The 17,443-nt window shown below is 37.3% G+C and overlaps 1 protein-coding gene across 1 annotated transcript in view; it reads left to right on the plus strand.

The window, feature by feature from the left end:
* DNAH12 (dynein axonemal heavy chain 12) overlaps positions 1-17,443 on the plus strand; it is a 175,832-nt gene that overhangs the window by 106,925 nt on the left and 51,464 nt on the right. The window contains exons 45-52 of the mRNA XM_070455873.1: positions 1,013-1,207; positions 8,111-8,244; positions 9,439-9,601; positions 10,282-10,362; positions 10,699-10,875; positions 12,567-12,698; positions 15,014-15,103; positions 15,716-15,856. Of these exons, the coding sequence (XP_070311974.1) occupies positions 1,013-1,207; positions 8,111-8,244; positions 9,439-9,601; positions 10,282-10,362; positions 10,699-10,875; positions 12,567-12,698; positions 15,014-15,103; positions 15,716-15,856 (1,113 nt within the window). The remainder of the gene's footprint in view (positions 1-1,012; positions 1,208-8,110; positions 8,245-9,438; positions 9,602-10,281; positions 10,363-10,698; positions 10,876-12,566; positions 12,699-15,013; positions 15,104-15,715; positions 15,857-17,443) is intronic.

Raw genomic sequence — 17,443 nt, forward strand, 5'->3', positions numbered from 1 at the left:
AAGCCTGAAAGAACTTTTGGTTAATCCAACATAAAGGAAAAAAATTAAAAGTAATGTATAATCTCATTGGGCTTCACTGGTGGCTGAAGAATTGCTAAAGAATCCACCTACCAATGCAGGATATGCATTGGGTTCAGTCCCTGGGTTGGGAAGATCCCTTGGAGAAGGGAATGGTTACCCACTCCAGTATTCTTGCCTGGAGAATTCCATAGACAGAGGAACCTGGCAAGCATAGTCCATGGGGTCACAAAGAGTCATATATGACCGAGTGAAGTAATCTCATTACCAAACTCTATTATCATTTCAAAAAATACAAACATTATAAGAATAAAGTCAGATAGCTCAAACAGCGGAAGAATGTCCAAAGTGAAAAAAATGATATAAGCCAAGAAGAATATCCAAAATAAACATGAAATCCCCTCTTTCATTCTCCTTTAAGTCCATCTCACCCAAAGGAACCACTGTTAATAGTTCTTTGTGTTTGCTTCCATAAAAAAGTATATGTTTACAAATATGTACCTATGTATTTTTTAATTTAACAAAAAGGATCATATTATGCATACTCCTGCACAATTTGGCCTTGCATTTATTTTTTTTTACTGATCTTGCCATAGCACATGTTGATGTATCTCATTATCTTTAACAGTTGTTTAAAATTACAGTGTATGGATGTTTTATAATGTTTTTAACTGTATGCTTTAGTTGTTTCAATTTTTTCCTCTTAAAACCAGTGTTGAATTACAGTGTCCCATATGTATATCTTGGTGAACTTTTTGTGAGTATTTTTATAAGTTAAATTTTTGACACATACTTATTTTTAAATTATAGAATTATGGAATTGAAAGTAGTCTTCTAAGCACAGGCTATATCAAAGCCATTATATTGATATAAAAACAAAAGTTTTAAGATATTTATAAGAGGAGTAATAAAAATTCTTAATATTTCGATATCTACTAATCTTTTTATCAGCTTATGTGTTTTTATTTACGAGGCTTTTTCTGGTATTTCCTAGGGTGTTCGTCCTGTGGCTCAGGCTGGCAATAAACATGGTGAACTCAGTCCCTTAGCCCTGTTTGCTTTCTTTGTGAATCGCTGCAAAGAAAATCTTCATGTTGTAGTGGCCTTTAGCCCCATTGGAGATGCCTTTCGAAATCGCTTGAGGCAGTTCCCATCCCTCATCAATTGCTGTACCATTGACTGGTTTCAGGTTTGTAATTTGCAGTGTGTGTGTGTGTGTGTGTGTGTGTGTGTGTGTGTGTGAATTGCTCAGTTATATCCGACTCTTTGCAGCCCTGTTAGTGGTATCCCGCCAGGCTTCTCTGTCCATGGGATTCTCCAGGCAAGAATACTGGAGTGGGTTGCCATTCCCTTCTCCAGGGGCTCTTCCCAACCAAGGAATCAAACCTGAGTGTCCTGTATTGCAGGCAGATTCTTTACCATCTGGGCCATCAGAGATAACTAAATCTTTTGGACTCTTACAGAAATCTTACTCAACTTCTAATAATATGCATTTATCAAGTGTTTTTTGGTTACTCACTCTAATGGCAGCACCAGGGACTTGGAAGACTCCATGATCCCCAAAATGATCTCATATACTAGACTGGAAGACAAAAAAGGCAGCCAGCAAATGAGCAGTCAGTTACATAAAAGAGCCGTAGTCTCAGCCTGCAGTTTAACAGTGTCTCTCTGAAGCATGAAAATGAATTCATTACATAGAGGTGGTTTGTATAAGGACCAGTAGAATGTATCTTATATATATGTGTGTGTGTGTGTACATGTATACATATATATACACACCCATATGTATATGTATAAAGATATATTTAGAAATATATATATCTTTATCTATTTATACATATATTTATTATAAGGAGTTGGCTTACATCTTTACGGAGGCTGATGATTTTCAAGATTTGCAGTTGGCAAGCTGGAGACCCACGAGAGCTAATGGTGTCATTCCAGTTTGAAGGCCAGCAGGCTTGAGACCTAGGAAAAGGTGTTCTGCTTGAGTTCAAAGGCAGGGAAAAACTAATGTCCTCACTCGAAGGCCATCATGCAGGAGGAATTCCCCCTTATCTGAGGAAGGTTCAGCCTTTTTGTCCTATTCAGGCCTTCAACTGATTGGATGAGGCCCACTTACATTAGGGAGAGCAATCTGCTTTATTCAGTCTATTCATTTAAATTTTGAACCCATCCAAAATGCACTTCACAGAAACAACTAGAATACTGTTAGACCAAATATATAGGCACACATAACATTAACCATCATAAGAAGATAGCACGTGCAGAGGGGCAGCAGTGGGGAGAGTGTGGCTCATTTGGGCAAATAGTTAAATAGTTTGGTGTGGCTGACTAGCAATGAGGGCAACAGGAGTTAAGCTGGAGCTTTGAGTGGGTGCCAGGCTATAAAGGAATGTGTAAATGTGCCTAGGAATTTGGTTTTATACCAAAGACATTGCAGGGCCATTAACATGTATTTAGCTAATCTACATTTTAGGAATAACCCAAAACTCTTGGAAGCTTTATGGTGGATGATTCGGATTCGGGCAAAACAAGAGACAGGAAGACTAGCTGGGTGACAGTTTCAGTCATGCCAGCAGCAAATGATACAGGCTATTACCTCATTTAAACAGGGCAAATCATCACTGCCTGTGTAAAACCATTCAGTATTTATGTTCTTGAGAAGGGTAGCTCATGGTACCTTCTATTTATTTGTTTTATGCCTAATGTATTGTGGACTATAGCTTGACCCTGGATAGTTTCTTTTAAAAATAATTTTCTAATACTAATGCATTTTATTCTCTTTCATCTTTATCAATTGTATATTTGAAAAACAGTAATTCTGTCCTTTTGAGGACTGCAGTGTGTTTCAGCTAGTGGATGTTTTAGAATTTATACAACAATAAAAGTCATGTGAAACATTTTTCCTTTATGCAAACTGTATCTTAATATTGCTTTCATTAAGTAGCCCCAAACCAAAACCATACAAACAAAGCCTGTCCAGTTAAAAGTTTTTCTTTTGTGAAATCTTATAAGTACAATTCTATTTCTGAATATGTTTCTTATAACCATGAGACTTCCTGTTCTGTTATATGTGATTCATACTTACTGGGGGAAATTTTAAGAAAGAAAGAACTAGGAGTTACAAATAGATAAGGGAAGTTAAATGGATAACAGAGAGGAACCGAGACTTTACAATGAAACAGTGGGGATACAGAAACTGTCAGCAGCACTGATGGCATTGTTTGAGGCCTGCGTCTTTTAAGGCCGGGAAGTGAGTGTGATCGACTATGTGTCACATAGTCGAGAAGTCACTGACTTTTTGGATAGATCTCTGTTCTCCAAAATAGGGTGTAAACTTACCAGAGGTGCCCGAAATAGTTCAGCAGATGAGGGTAGAATTGACTGAAATACTCACTTGTGTGTGAAATATCTCATGTGAATTGACATTGCTTCTGTGGTGGCTTAGGCGATAAATAATCTGCCTACAATGCAGGACACCCAGGTTTGATCCCTGGGTTGGGAAGATCCCCTAGAGGAGGGAATGGCAACCCACTCCACAACTCTTGCCTGGAGAATTCTGTGGACAGAGGAGCCTGGCAGGCTATAGTCCATGGAGTTACAAAGAGTTGGACACAACTGAGAAGCTTGCACTTCTACTTCCCTTTCCCACTCAGTTTGTATGTCAGATGGCCATACGTCATAGATGGTATGCAAGGGACCCTCAGGGATTCTTGCAATGGACTGAAAATTGAAGATATACAATGCAGTTATAAGTGGACAGTAAAAAACTGTCTTAAAACTAGCAGGAGCTAGCTCAAGCTCTGTGTCAGCTACATCTTAAGACCAAAAATGATGACAATTTAACAAGATCTGGTGAGACATTGGTTAAAACCCTGGTGGCTCAGATGGTAAAGAGTCTACCTGCAGCGCGGGAGACCTGGGTTTGATCCCTATGTCAGGAACATCCCCTGGAGAAGGAAATGGCAGCCCACTTCACTATCCTTGCCTGGAAAAGTCCATGAACAGAGGAGCTTGGCAGGCTACAGACCATGGAGCTGCAGAGTTGGACACGACTGAGTGACTTCACTTTCACTTGGAATATGGATTTGTATCAACTGTTTAAATAATAAAATTTATTCCCAGGGTGTGTCATGACTTGCAATATTAGCTTATGATGTCGTGGTTACCTATCAACAGCCATTTTCTACCCACTCCATCTTTGTTGACAGAATTCTGATTTTGTTTGGGAAATTGCTACCCAAGTAGGCAAAGTCTAATAGGGATTCATTCCTGGTTGGCCTAAGTCAGCATTGGTGCTCTCACTCCTCTTGCTGTTGACTGTTTTACACATGAGCCTTTTCGTGACCTTTTCCTTACCAGTGGATCTGGATTTAAAGTCTGCCAGGGAGCTTTGGGGAGAAGCTTTGCAGAATAAAAAGAGTTACATGATCAGAAAATGGTTCTTATCTTGACATTTTACAAAAATTCATTTATGTTAATAACAAATCTTCAGAGGCCTTTTTTGGGGTTTAAAAATATATTAGTATAGTAATACATATGAATATAATTAATAAATATGTATATACTGGTAATGCATGCTTAACACTTTTTTTAAAATAACTAATGGAATATTTTATCAAAAAGCTTGATTTTTACTAGAGTAGAGGGCCAAACACTGAAAAAATTGATCTTAAAATGCATATTGTCTACTATAAAGGAAAAAAATTACAGGCATCTTGTTGAATCTAAATGGAATGAAGTTTAGGAATACTCTATTGAGCAAGTGAAGATTAAGTACTCATTTAACATAAATTATTTCATTGAGTAAATATTTGAAATATTTACCAACAAGAACTGTTTAAGCACTGACGGTAACAGCAGTGAGGCAAGAGTCCTTGCTTTTGTGGATTTTACATTTTAGTGGTGTGTCAGTGAGACAGACAGAAACAAATGAATAAATATTTGTCAAATATTGGTAAGTGCTAAGAAAAAATTCAAGATAAGGGAAAGAATAATGAGGGAAGGAATGCTGTTTTAGAAAGAGTGCTTTGGGCAGACCTAGCTGGTAAATTTGCATTTGCACAGAGATGTGAGAGAGTTGAACCACATGGAGATCTAGATTAGGAGGGTTCTAGTCAGAGGAACAGCAAATCCAAAGACGCAGGGCCAGAAGCACCCTTGGTGTATTCCAGGAAAAGCAAAGGAACCATCTCACGAGTACTGAAGAAAAGTGAATTTGTGGGGAAGAAAATCAAATGTTCAACTTTGGATGTTGTAACCAGTAGGAATTACGATGAGCTGCTGGTAACAGAAAGTGAAAGTTGCTCAGTCATGTCCAACTCTTTGTGACTCCATGGACTGTACAATCCATGGAATTCTCCAGGCCAGAATACTGGAGTGGGTAGCCTTTCTCTTCTCCAGGGGATCTTCCCAACCCAGGGATTGAACCCAGGTCTCCCATACTGCAGGCGGAGTCTTTACCAGCTGAGCCACAAGGGAAGCCCACTAGTAACAGAAGCCTAAACTAAACACATAGGGGTTTTTTTCCTCTCTCATACAGAAGAAAAATCTGAAGACCAGAACTTTTGTGACTTAATAAAGTTATCAGAATCCCATATTCTTTCTTCTTTATTATCCTCAGCATGTAGTTTCCATCTTCAGAGTCATCATATGGCCTAATGTAGCTGCTAGAACTCCAACTTTCACATCTGTGTTCCAGGCAAGAAGTAGAATAATAGAAAGTAGGGCACAAAGACCCATACCAGCTCTGTGTAACTCTCCAGAGAGCTTTCTCTGATGTCCCCACCCAATAGATGCTCATATGTCATTATTCACTCTGAATTGCAAACAAGTCTAGGAAATGTAGTATTATAGCTGGGGATATTGCTATCTAGAATAAATTTGGAGTCTTTTTTTTTTTGGCTTTTTATTTATTTTCATTTATTTTTATTAGTTGGAGGCGAATTACTTTACAATATTGTAGTGGTTTTTGTCATACATTGAAATGAATTAGCCATGGATTTACATGTATTCCCCATCCCGGTCCCCCCTCCCACCTCCCTCTCCACCCGATCCCTCTGGGTCTTCCCAGTGCACCAGGCCCAAGCACTTGTCTCATGCATCCAACCTGGGCTGGTGATCTGTTTTACCCTAGATAATATACATGTTTCAATGCTGTTCTCTTGAAACGTCTCACCCTCACCTTCTCCCACAGAGTCCACAAGTCTGTTCTATACATCTGAGTCTCTTTTTCTGTGTTGCATATAGGGTTATTGTTACCATCTTTCTAAATTCCATATATGTGTGTTAGTATACTGTAATGGTCTTTATCTTTCTGGCTTACTTCACTCTGTATAATGGGCTCCAGTTTCATACATCTCATTAGAACTGATTCAAATGAATTCTTTTTAATGGCTGAGTAATATTCCATGGTGTATATGTACCACAGCTTCCTTATCCATTCGTCTGCTGATGGGCATCTAGGTTGCTTCCATGTCCTGGCTATTATAAACAGTGCTGCGATGAACATTGGGGTGCACGTGTCTCTTTCAGATCTGGTTTCCTCAGTGTGTATGTCCAGAAGTGGGATTGCTGGGTCATATGGCAGTTCTATTTCTAGTTTTTTAAGAAATCTCCACACTGTTCTCCATAGTGGCTGTACTAGTTTGCATTCCCACCAACAGTGTAAGAGGGTTCCCTTTTCTCCACACCCTCTCCAGCATTTATTGCTTGTAGACTTTGGGATAGCAGCCATCCTGACTGGCATGTAATGGTACCTCATTGTGGTTTTGATTTGCATTTCTCTGATAATGAGTGATGTTGAGCATCTTTTCATGTGTTTGTTAGCCATCTGTATGTCTTCCTTAGAGAAATGTCTGTTTAGTTCTTTGGCCCATTTTTTGATTGGGTCATTTATTTTTCTGGAGTTGAGCTGGAGGAGTTGCTTGTATATTTTTGAGATTAATCCTTTGTCTGTTGCTTCGTTTGCTATTATTTTCTCCCAATCTGAGGGCTGTCTTTTCACCTTGCTTATAGTTTCCTTTGTTGTGCAAAAGCTTTTAAGTTTCATTAGGTCCCATTTGTTTATTTTTGCTTTTGTTTCTAATATTCTGGGATGTGGGTCATAGAGGATCCTACTGTGATTTATGTCGGAGAGTGTTTTGCCTATGTTCTCCTCTAGGAGTTTCATAGTTTCTGGTCTTACGTTTAGATCTTTAGTCCATTTTGAGTTTATTTTTGTGTATGGTGTTAGAAAGTGTTCTAGTTTCATTCTTTTACAGGTGGTTGACCAGTTTTCCCAGCACCACTTATTAAAGAGGTTGTCGAGAGGGAGGTGGGAGGGGGGACCGGGATGGGGAATACATGTAAATCCATGGCTAATTCATTTCAATGTATGACAAAAACCACTGCAATGATGTAAAGTAATTAGCCTCCAACTAATAAAAATAAATGGAAAAAAAAATAAAAATAAAAAATAAAAATGACCAAAATAAATAAATAAATTAATTAATTAAAAAAAAAATAAAGAGGTTGTCCTTTTTCCATTGTATAACCTTGCCTCCTTTGTCGAAGATAAGGTGACCATAGGTTTGTGGATTTATCTCTGGGCTTTCTATTCTGTTCCATTGATCTATATTTCTGTCTTTGTGCCAGTACCATACTGTCGTGATGACTGTGGCTTTGTAGTATAGTCTGAAGTCAGGCAGGTTGATTCCTCCAGTTCCATAGAATAAATTTGGAGTCTTAAGGAAAGGGGGCTGATAGGTATTAAGAGGGCAACAAAGCAGCCTGTACCATTGTCATGCTAAATTTGGGATGCCTACTAGCCATCCAAGTGGAAGAGACAGGGAAACAGTATGATATATCTTTGATATGTAAAGTATTATTGACCTTTCCTATATTGAGTTATCTTTAATTTTAATGTATAAAATATTTATTATATCTTTCATTGATTTACTTGTGACCTTAGTCTCTCTAATTCTGTTTTCCCTATTAAGATTTTAATTTTCTCAACCCCAAGTTGTTCTCTCATAGGAAGACAATTTATATAATTTGAGTGTGACTAATCATTTTAAATTTCACTTGTTTTTCTTTTTGTTATTTTTAGCCATGGCCTGAAGATGCTCTTGAACGTGTAGCTGTGAAATTCTTAGAAACACTGGAGCTCACTGATGTTGAACGACGAGAGATAGTTCCAATCTGCAAACATTTTCACACTTCCATTATGGAACTTTCAGAAAGGTTAATATTACTAAATTTTAAAATGACAGTAATGCCTTGTATGTTAAAGCATCTCTTTTGTGAGAAGCTGCAAATTTTAATAGGATTTCTATGTCTTATAATTCTCTTTAATCATTTAATTAGTTATGGCTTTTAAGTATTAGAAAGCTACTTGATCTAGGTTTTAAAAAGAGCAGGGTATCTTAAGGGAAAGAATATAGCTGGATCTTAGAAATTACTAGAAGCAGGAGTTAAGAAGCCACCAGAAACCCAGAAATTCTTTTTCTCTGTTTCTTATTCCTGTTTCTCTTGTGGCATCTGCTTTCTAATCTTTTCTCTTTCAGTCTGAATTTTCTACTTTCCAGTGTATATGGAGGAAAACTGTCTGCCTCTCAATTCTCAAGTTTACTTCTTGCAGTTCCAGCTCATTAGCTCTTTCCAGCTTTCTAGTCCGAGTTCATTCCAAAATGTGATTTAGCCTTCTTTGTGGCCAGTGCCCAGTCCTGGCCTGATCTGCTGTGTGTAGTGTGGCAGGTTTCATAGAACAAACATTGCTGCTGGGGCACTAGTTGGACGTTCTTAGACAAGAAGGAAGATGGTTGGTAGGCTGTGGATACCTTAAAAGTATCAGTTTTACATCTGTTTATCTCTGAGATCTTCATGTCATAGGTGCTCATGGTGTATTGCCTATCCAGAGTTTTACAGCCAGCTAGCATGTTTGGCTTGGGCAGGTACACCATGAAGGGGGCTCTAGTCTACGTACTCACCAAGAAACATCATTGCATCCATTGTTTTTATGTGTATGAGTAGTGGTCTTATATTTCTGGCCGAGCTCCATTTAACCAACACATGACATGTGCAAAGAATGATGACTTGTTCTTGCTGTCCTACCTGTGTACAGTATCTTGGGTCTGTTACAGGGTTAGATCCTCCTGGCATATGAAACATATAAAAAGGCCTCTATCTTTCTTGCTATAGTTCTCTCTTCAGACAAATCTTTGTTGATTTGTGCTTTTATACTACATCATTGCTATTTGATACTAATATTTTGCAGACAAGAAATTAGGATGTGGTTCTGTGTCAAGTTAAGTACTCAGCAGCTTCTGAATAAAATCAACCTTTATTCTTAAACATTTGTTGTTAATGCTATGTTGAATTTACTTCTTACTTTGTAAAACCCATTATTTATTGTAATGCTGTCTGCCTCTCTTTTAGGTTCTTGCAAGAGTTAGGACGACATAACTATGTTACTGCTACTTCTTACCTTGAACTCATTGCCTCATTTCGACAACTGTTGACTAAGAGGCGACAAGCTGTAATGGAAGCAAAACAGCGCTATATGAATGGACTTGACAAATTAGCTTTTGCTGAGTCTCAGGTAAATTTGAGGAGCTGCTCAAGTGGTAATATAAGAAATATGAGATACAATTTATTGAGAATACGTTATGTGCCAGGTACTATGTTATGTACCTCATTTGCATTCCTTTAATTATTCCTCATAATAACTCCATAAGGTAGACGCTTTTATGATCCTCATGTTACAGATGAGTAAGGTGAATTTTAGAATTTTAGAGAAGTTCACTCAGACTGCACAGACTCAGATACATCTGGTTTTATTCTTAAGTTTTTGGCATTTGGAGAAAGTACAGTGTCAGGGTTGACTTTTTATTATAATAACTGGTTTAATATAAGACTTTTTCCCAAATGAGTCAAGTAATATTTATTAGCATTATTTCAACATAAGCAGCAGAGCGTGTGGTCTGAATGAATTGTACACCATACACATAATATAATGGGGATACCCAGAGCTGCTACAATTTTTCTATCTGACTTTTCTTCCATGACAACTGCATTCTTCCATTGCCCTGTCATACTTAAGAAAGAATAAAGTCTTTTGTGAAGAAAACTGGCCACACTCTCATGGCTTTGTTTATCATGTAAAGAACTGAAAAAAAAAAAAGTTAAGCTTTTCTGGCCCTGATTTTAAGTTTCAGTTTTCTCTGCTTGGCTTCCATAGCTATTGTAGTTACGAAAACTAATGACAGATTGTCTATTTAGGTCGGTGAAATGAAAACAGAACTTGTCCAATTACAGCCCAAATTAGAGGAAGCAAAAGTTGAAAATGCAAATATGATGCAGGTAAAGTGTCCTGAATTTTTAAAAAATTGATGACAAAAGACAACTGAAATACATAAATTCAGCTTTGATAATAAGCTTTAAGTCATTTACGACAAGATCTTTGGGACGTTACTCTTTTCAGTTGATTCACTGGGTTCCTTGTGGGTTCTGTTGTTTTTGAAGAAAGATAAGAAGCCCCTCACTAAATTAGATCACATATATTTACATTTCTCCTCATTTTATCCTTCAAAATTATGTTTGGTGTCCTAGTTTTCAAATATTCTTTTGTCTCTAGGATAGAGAAAACAATAGGATGTTTAAGCAAATGTCTTTATTTTTTTTTCCTCTTTTGCTTAGATTATCGAGATAGAATCTGCACAAGTGGAAGCAAAAAGAAAGTTTGTGAAATTTGATGAAGAGGTAGCCAGTGGAAAAGCTGAGGAAGCGCAAGCTCTGAAGAATGAATGTGAAAGTGATCTAGCTGAGGCGATTCCAGCCTTGGAAGCAGCCCTGTCGGCACTGGATACACTAAAGGCAAGTGTTGGAATGAGCTTGTGTTTTATCAGCAACTGTAACTGTATAACAGAGACTTGGTTAATTCCGTGTAGTTCATTTGCAGTGGGTGCTATTGTATAGTTATCATCCAGTCAAATTAAATTTGACTCTTAACAATTCCTCTTTGATATATTGTTATCTTGTGCTTTTGCTTTTTGTGTATTTATTTATAATTTTCATTCAGGATATTCCAGTGGGAATGGAACAATCTCCAAGAGGCCAGAGTGGTTCTGTACATGAACCAGGAGGCATTTGTTAAATAGAATGTGGAGTCACCTCTCTGCAGCCTTCTGGTCATGCATGTACAGAAAAACCTAAAGATCATTCCCAATGTAGATGTGGGTTGCACCTGTCTGCATTAGACTGTTGCATATTTCTCTTTACAGGGTCTTTAGGCAAAACCAGAATAATTTTACCAAACAGATCAGAGAGATGAGCTTCTATTAGCTAGGGAGACCCAGTGTAGTATGGGAGTTCAGGATATCCAGTCCCCACTCTACTCCTTTTTTCCTAATCAGTGCCCTAACTTTCATGTAAAATACCTGACAAAATGATAAGCTCAACCTGTCAGTAGTTCAGTATCTTGCAGAATCACTGAAGTGATCTGATGGTAGAACCTAATGACCTCCTGCAGCTCCAACTGTGTCGGAAACTAAGAGCTATTGTTGTTAGCTTTCCAGCAATTGCAAGGAAAGTTAGAGGATATTGGTGAGGATGGTAAATAAATGGATCTATTGTGTCTGTCATAACAATATATGCCTTTTTAGACAATAAACTTGGAATTGGAAAGTACCTCTTCTTTCATTTTTGGTTGGTAAAACTAATATGTAAGCAAATATGGAATTAAGCCTTTATCTTAAGATGGATTCCATGCATGGGCTTCGTATATCGTTGTATAAAAATTTTGTGTATGTGTGCAAAAATATTTTATTGTTTCGATGCTGTTCTCTTGAAACATCCCACCCCCGGGTTCTCCCATAGAGTCCACAAGTCTGTTCTATACATCTGAGTCTCTTTTTCTTTTTTTGCATCTAGGGTTATCGTTACCATCTTTCTAAATTCCATATATATGTGTTAGTATACTGTAATGGTCTTTATCTTTCGGGCTTACTTCGCTCTGTATAATGGGCTCCAGTTTCACCCATCTCATTAGAACTGATTCAAATGAATTCTTTTTAACGGCTGAGTAATATTCCATGGTGTATATGTACCACAGCTTCCTCATCCATTCATCTGCTGATGGGCATCTAGGTTGCTTCCATGTCCTGGCAATTATAAACAGTGCTGCGATGAACATTGGGGTGCACGTGTCTCTTTCAGATCTGGTTTCCTTGGTGTATATGCCTAGAAGTGGTATTGCTGGGTCATATGGCAGTTCTATTTCCAGTTTTTTAAGAAATCTCCACACTGTTTTCCATAGCGGCTGTACTAGAAATGTTCTTAGTTGACATCATATTCTCATAAGGATCTGTGAACTCTCAAACACTTGAGAAACATTGATTTACTGTGCTTCAATTTTTTGTTACCTTTTTTTTATAACCACACAGAGCCAAAAACAATTATAGTTTCACATGAAAATCAGTGGTATTATTACTCTCCAACATTATAAAATAACTGTCATTATTTACAAATAGACTGACCTAAAGGCATCCTGTTTTCTTTTGATTTAGCCAGCTGATATTACAATCGTGAAGTCAATGAAGAATCCTCCATCTGGTGTTAAACTAGTTATGGCTGCTGTTTGTGTTATGAAAGATATAAAACCAGAAAAAATTTCAGATCCTTCAGGAACTGGAGGCAAGGTAATAACTAGACAGATTTATATCACATTCATGAATGTACAGAACACTTTACAACAACTATTATCAAATTAAATGTCAATAGTACCCAGTCCAAGGAAGACACACTGTATATGTATTCCAGGGTAAAGTGAAGGCAGTATGCTGTGCTGTGTTTGGTCGCTCAATCGTGTCCGACTCTTTGCAACCCCATGAACTATAGACCTCCAGGTTCCTCTGTCCGTGGGGATTCTTCAGGCAAGAATGCTGGAGTGGGTTGCCAACCCAGGGATTGAACCCTGGTCTCCCACATTGCTGGTGGATTCTTTACCTTCTGAGCCACCACAGAAGCCAGTACAGTATCAGACAAATGTGGTCGCAGTTGCTTCCACCTCCTTTTCTGGCTATGCAGGATTCGCCGCTCTACTGGGGTGGGGTTGAATGAGCAGGGAGATAGCTGTGATTTTCTTGATAAGAGTGTCAAGAATGTGACATAGTTATACAGGTGTTGTTTCCAAGCATTCAAGAAATTCTGCTGAGGTAACTAGTACTGTGATGTCTTTAAAACTACGTGCTTGGGAGCCAGAATGTCTGTATTCAGAAATCCTGACCCTCCTAGCAGTGTGACCCTGGGGAAGATGCTTAACCTCTGTAAAAGGAGCATTGTCATAGTACTTTCCTCACAAAGTTAACGTGAGGATTGGATTAGTTACTACATACCAAGCTATTAACGTATAAGGCCTTTCACACAGTAAGCTGTCTGTGATAATAAATGCTACACATTTATTTATTTATTTATTAGTAAACATTAGCTGTTATTATTACAATTGTTATTCAAAGGTATATCCCTTAAAAAGGAAGGCATAACATCTATCCTGAACTAAATTCATAGACTTATTTTCTTTTCAGAGTTTTGTCTTTTTCTTTTCAAGTTTTTACAATACCTAGGTTTGAATCCCTGAATTGGAGAATTGGGATTTTTGTGGGGGGCCTATTCTGTCCTCCATTGAGATAATAAAAATGAAAAAATAGGCTCTTACCTTATCAAGTTATTCTCATACACATACACACACATACATACACACACCCACACACACCCCTATCAAGCTTCTGAAATTAAGAAAAAGAATGTTCAGCTAGTTATTTAACGTTTTTTATTTTATGAGCATGAGCACCATGTGCTTTATCTTATAACCGAGTGAGCAGTGTGTAATCTTTGTCTTACCGCTTTCTTTTCTGTATTCCACTTGGGAAATCTAGGTAGGTGAGGGGATTTTCTGTAAGAAAAATGTTTGCTACCTGTCCTAGTCCATTTGGGCTACTCTAACAAATTACCATAGATTGGGGTCGCTTATCAACAACAAACATTTATTTCTCACACTTCTAGAGGCTGGTAAATCCAAAATGAAGCCTGCAGTAGATTCAGTGTCAGGTGAGGGTCCAAGTTGCGGTTTATAGACTACTGTCTGCTTGTGGTGTTGTCACATGGTGGAATAGGAGGGAGCTCCCTGCCCTCTATTTTATAAGGGGACTGATTACATTCATGACTTAATCATGTTCCTAAGATCCCACCTCCAAGTACTATTATACTGGGAAGTAGGTTTTAGCATAGGAATCTGGGGAGAGGACACAGACTTTCAGTTTATAGCACTACCTTTATGATTTGAAAGTCAAGTTAAAGGAAAATAAAAGTTGAAATAATAAAAATATTTTTTCTTAGATGAAATTTTGATAGTATTTGTACCAGCTGCTTTTCTTAAGTTTTCTAAAAAGAAGTGATCATGTTTTTTTGCCTGTCGGTGTTTTTTTTTTTTTTTTTTACTTAAACTTTTAAAAATTTTAGTTATTTTTTGGGCTGTGCTGGGTCTTTGTTGCTATGCACAGGTTTTCTCTAGTTGTGGTGCACAGGCTTCTCGTTGCAGTGGCTTTTCTTCTAGTGGAACAAGGGCTTTAGAGCGCAGGCTCAGTACTCACGTCGTGGTACACGGGCCTAGTTGTTCTGTGGCATGTGGGATCCTCCCAAACCAGGGATCTAACCCCTGTCCTCTGCATTGCAAGATGGACTCTTAACCACTGGACCACCAGGGAAACCCTCAATATTTAATTTTTAATAATAAGTTCAATATATAAATTCATATGCTTATTTTAAATCTTTGTTATACTTAACATGTTCTCAGAGAGAGGAGTCTCTTCATTTCATTTCCAAGGACATGTAAGTAGATATCTTGAAAGTTCAATGTATAGTTTCTCTGGATTAGTATACCTTAAACCTCAAGAAGAAAAATTTTATATCAAACATTTAATTGTACATATGATGTTTCTGTAAATTTTATTTATAGATATTAGATTATTGGGGACCTAGCAAAAAACTTCTGGGAGATATGAATTTCTTAAGAGATTTGAGAGAATATGACAAGGACAATATTCCGGTGAGTTTCATTGGATTTTTTTCTATAAATGTAATTTTGCCAAAATATATAAAATCTTTAACATTTTTCAATATTATATAAAATGTAAGCAAATAGAGTGTCAGTAGAATTAAAATAGTAAAGGAATATTTATTAATGACTATATTATGAATTCTCATAATGTATAAAACCACTCCTCTTTCAGACCATCCAAAGTTATTGAATAAATTAACTGTTTTAGTGTATTATTGACATGAAAGAGTTCTCGAAGTGTCTTCTTATAATAGTTATTTCTTAACAAATTGGATACACAAATTTATGAGATAAAAAGTATATAATTTTTCATCCAAATTTCTATTTATTTATGTTTAGTTGTTCTTTTTCCTTGTTTACATACATGTTTTCCAGAACAGCAAAGGTCTTTTAATTTTTTTAGAAGACATATCTTGTCTATCTGTAACAAATTTGCTGCAATTATGCTTATTTTAAAAATATCTCAAAGTACTGACTTTGGTTTTTAAAGACAACATAACTGTTTTATATACTCTTTTTTAAACTATGTATGATCAATTTTTCATCTAATGATTGTGTGGTATATGTTGAAATTTTAAGATCTAAGTCTTTGTTTCCCAGGTGACTATTATGCAGAAGATTCGTGGTGAATACTTAACAAACCCTGAATTTGATCCTCCTAAGGTTGCTAAAGCTTCCTCTGCAGCTGAGGGTCTGTGTAAGTGGATCATGGCTATGGAAGTGTATGACAGAGTTGCAAAGGTATTTTGAGGATCAGCATATCCATTTTCTATTGAAATATTCCCATAAACTAAAATCTATGCCTTTGAAATAGAGAAGGAAATGGCAACCTGCTCCAGTATTCTTTCCTGGAGAATCCCATGGCAGAGGAGCCTACCATCCATGGGGTCACAAGAGTCGGACACAACATAGAGACTAAACCAACCAATGCCTTTGAAAACTCTAAGGTTAGCTTCTGCTGAGTTCAGCCTAACTCATTTCCCCTCATATTTAATAAAAAGGTTTGTGATTTTAAATGTTTTTTTTTTTAATCTGTCATTTTAGGATTGAAGTTCTTTCTTCAGTTGAAAAAAAAAAGTGTTTTGAATTCACTGTATTAACGAATGTTTGGTGAAAAAAGGAACATTGAAATAAATTTGTTCATAATAAAAGATCTATGCCCTTATTTACTAGTTCAGAAGTTTCTAAAAGAGAATTTGTCCTGCTCCAGCATAATCAGTTCAGTTCACTCGCTCAGTCGTGTCCGACTCTTTGCCACCCCATGGACAGCATAATCAGACGTTAGTTGAGTGTCTAGTGGATGAAGAGAATGCTTGCGTGTGACATAACCAGTTGGGACCAGTATACAGGAGAGCAGGGAGATAACAGAACTGGCCAGGCTGACCTATAGTTACAGGGACCTGGGGCAAAAGAGAATTAAGTTTTATGGGGAGACAGAAGAAGCAAAGAAAAATCGAAAACATCAAAGGCCAAGTGGCAGATGAAAATCTTAATGCAGAGGTCAGAAGTAAGAAATTCCAGTGGGGTTAAGAGGAGAAGCATGGACTCAAGCAGTGATAGGGAGTTTTTTTGGAGTACTCCCTGGGGCCAAATTACAGGAGAGCAGAGAATGGTTAACAACATTTTGCATGGGGTGGGAGAAAGCTTCAAGAGAGAGGGGACATATGTATACCTATGGCTGATTCATATTGATATATGGCAGAAACCAATATTATAAAACAATTATCCTTCAATTAAAAATAAATAAATTAAAAAAAAGAGCACTTTGCAGATTTGACTAGCAAAGGACCAAGGAAGCACTGGTCTTGCCCTCTGTAACTTGCAAAATTCTACCAAGGGAAGCAGAAAATGTAAATAAAAATGCCCATGGAAATACGTGATATTATGTGTTTAGAAAAACCTTAGAGTATAGAATGAGTAATCAGGCTGTAACAATTGAAAATATTCCTAATGAGGCATACATGCTTGTAGAGAGGTATGGACTTTGTTCATTTCAGAGGAGTAGACCAGTATACACCTGTTAAAGAATAAAATTAATTCTATCTGAATGTTCTTCCATTTGAACATCTTGTCCCTCCCCATAGTAATCCCAACAGGTCTGCAAGCTGTCAACTCAGCCTGTTTCTGCATGTCCCACAAAACATGTGGAATATTCTGGATTCTTTCTATAAAGCAGAGAATCTAAGGTGTTCAGGTTCTTTTCTGACTTCCCACCCTGTATCTCCACACTTTTAATTCCAATGCTCCTGCCTCGTGTTGTTATGCAAAGGTTGAAGGGAGATATCCAGCAAGTTCTTCTGTAAAGTCCAAAGTAGGAACAAGAGCTTC

This window comes from Odocoileus virginianus, chromosome 26 (genome assembly GCF_023699985.2).
Source record: "Odocoileus virginianus isolate 20LAN1187 ecotype Illinois chromosome 26, Ovbor_1.2, whole genome shotgun sequence".
Classification (NCBI taxonomy): domain Eukaryota; kingdom Metazoa; phylum Chordata; class Mammalia; order Artiodactyla; family Cervidae; genus Odocoileus; species Odocoileus virginianus.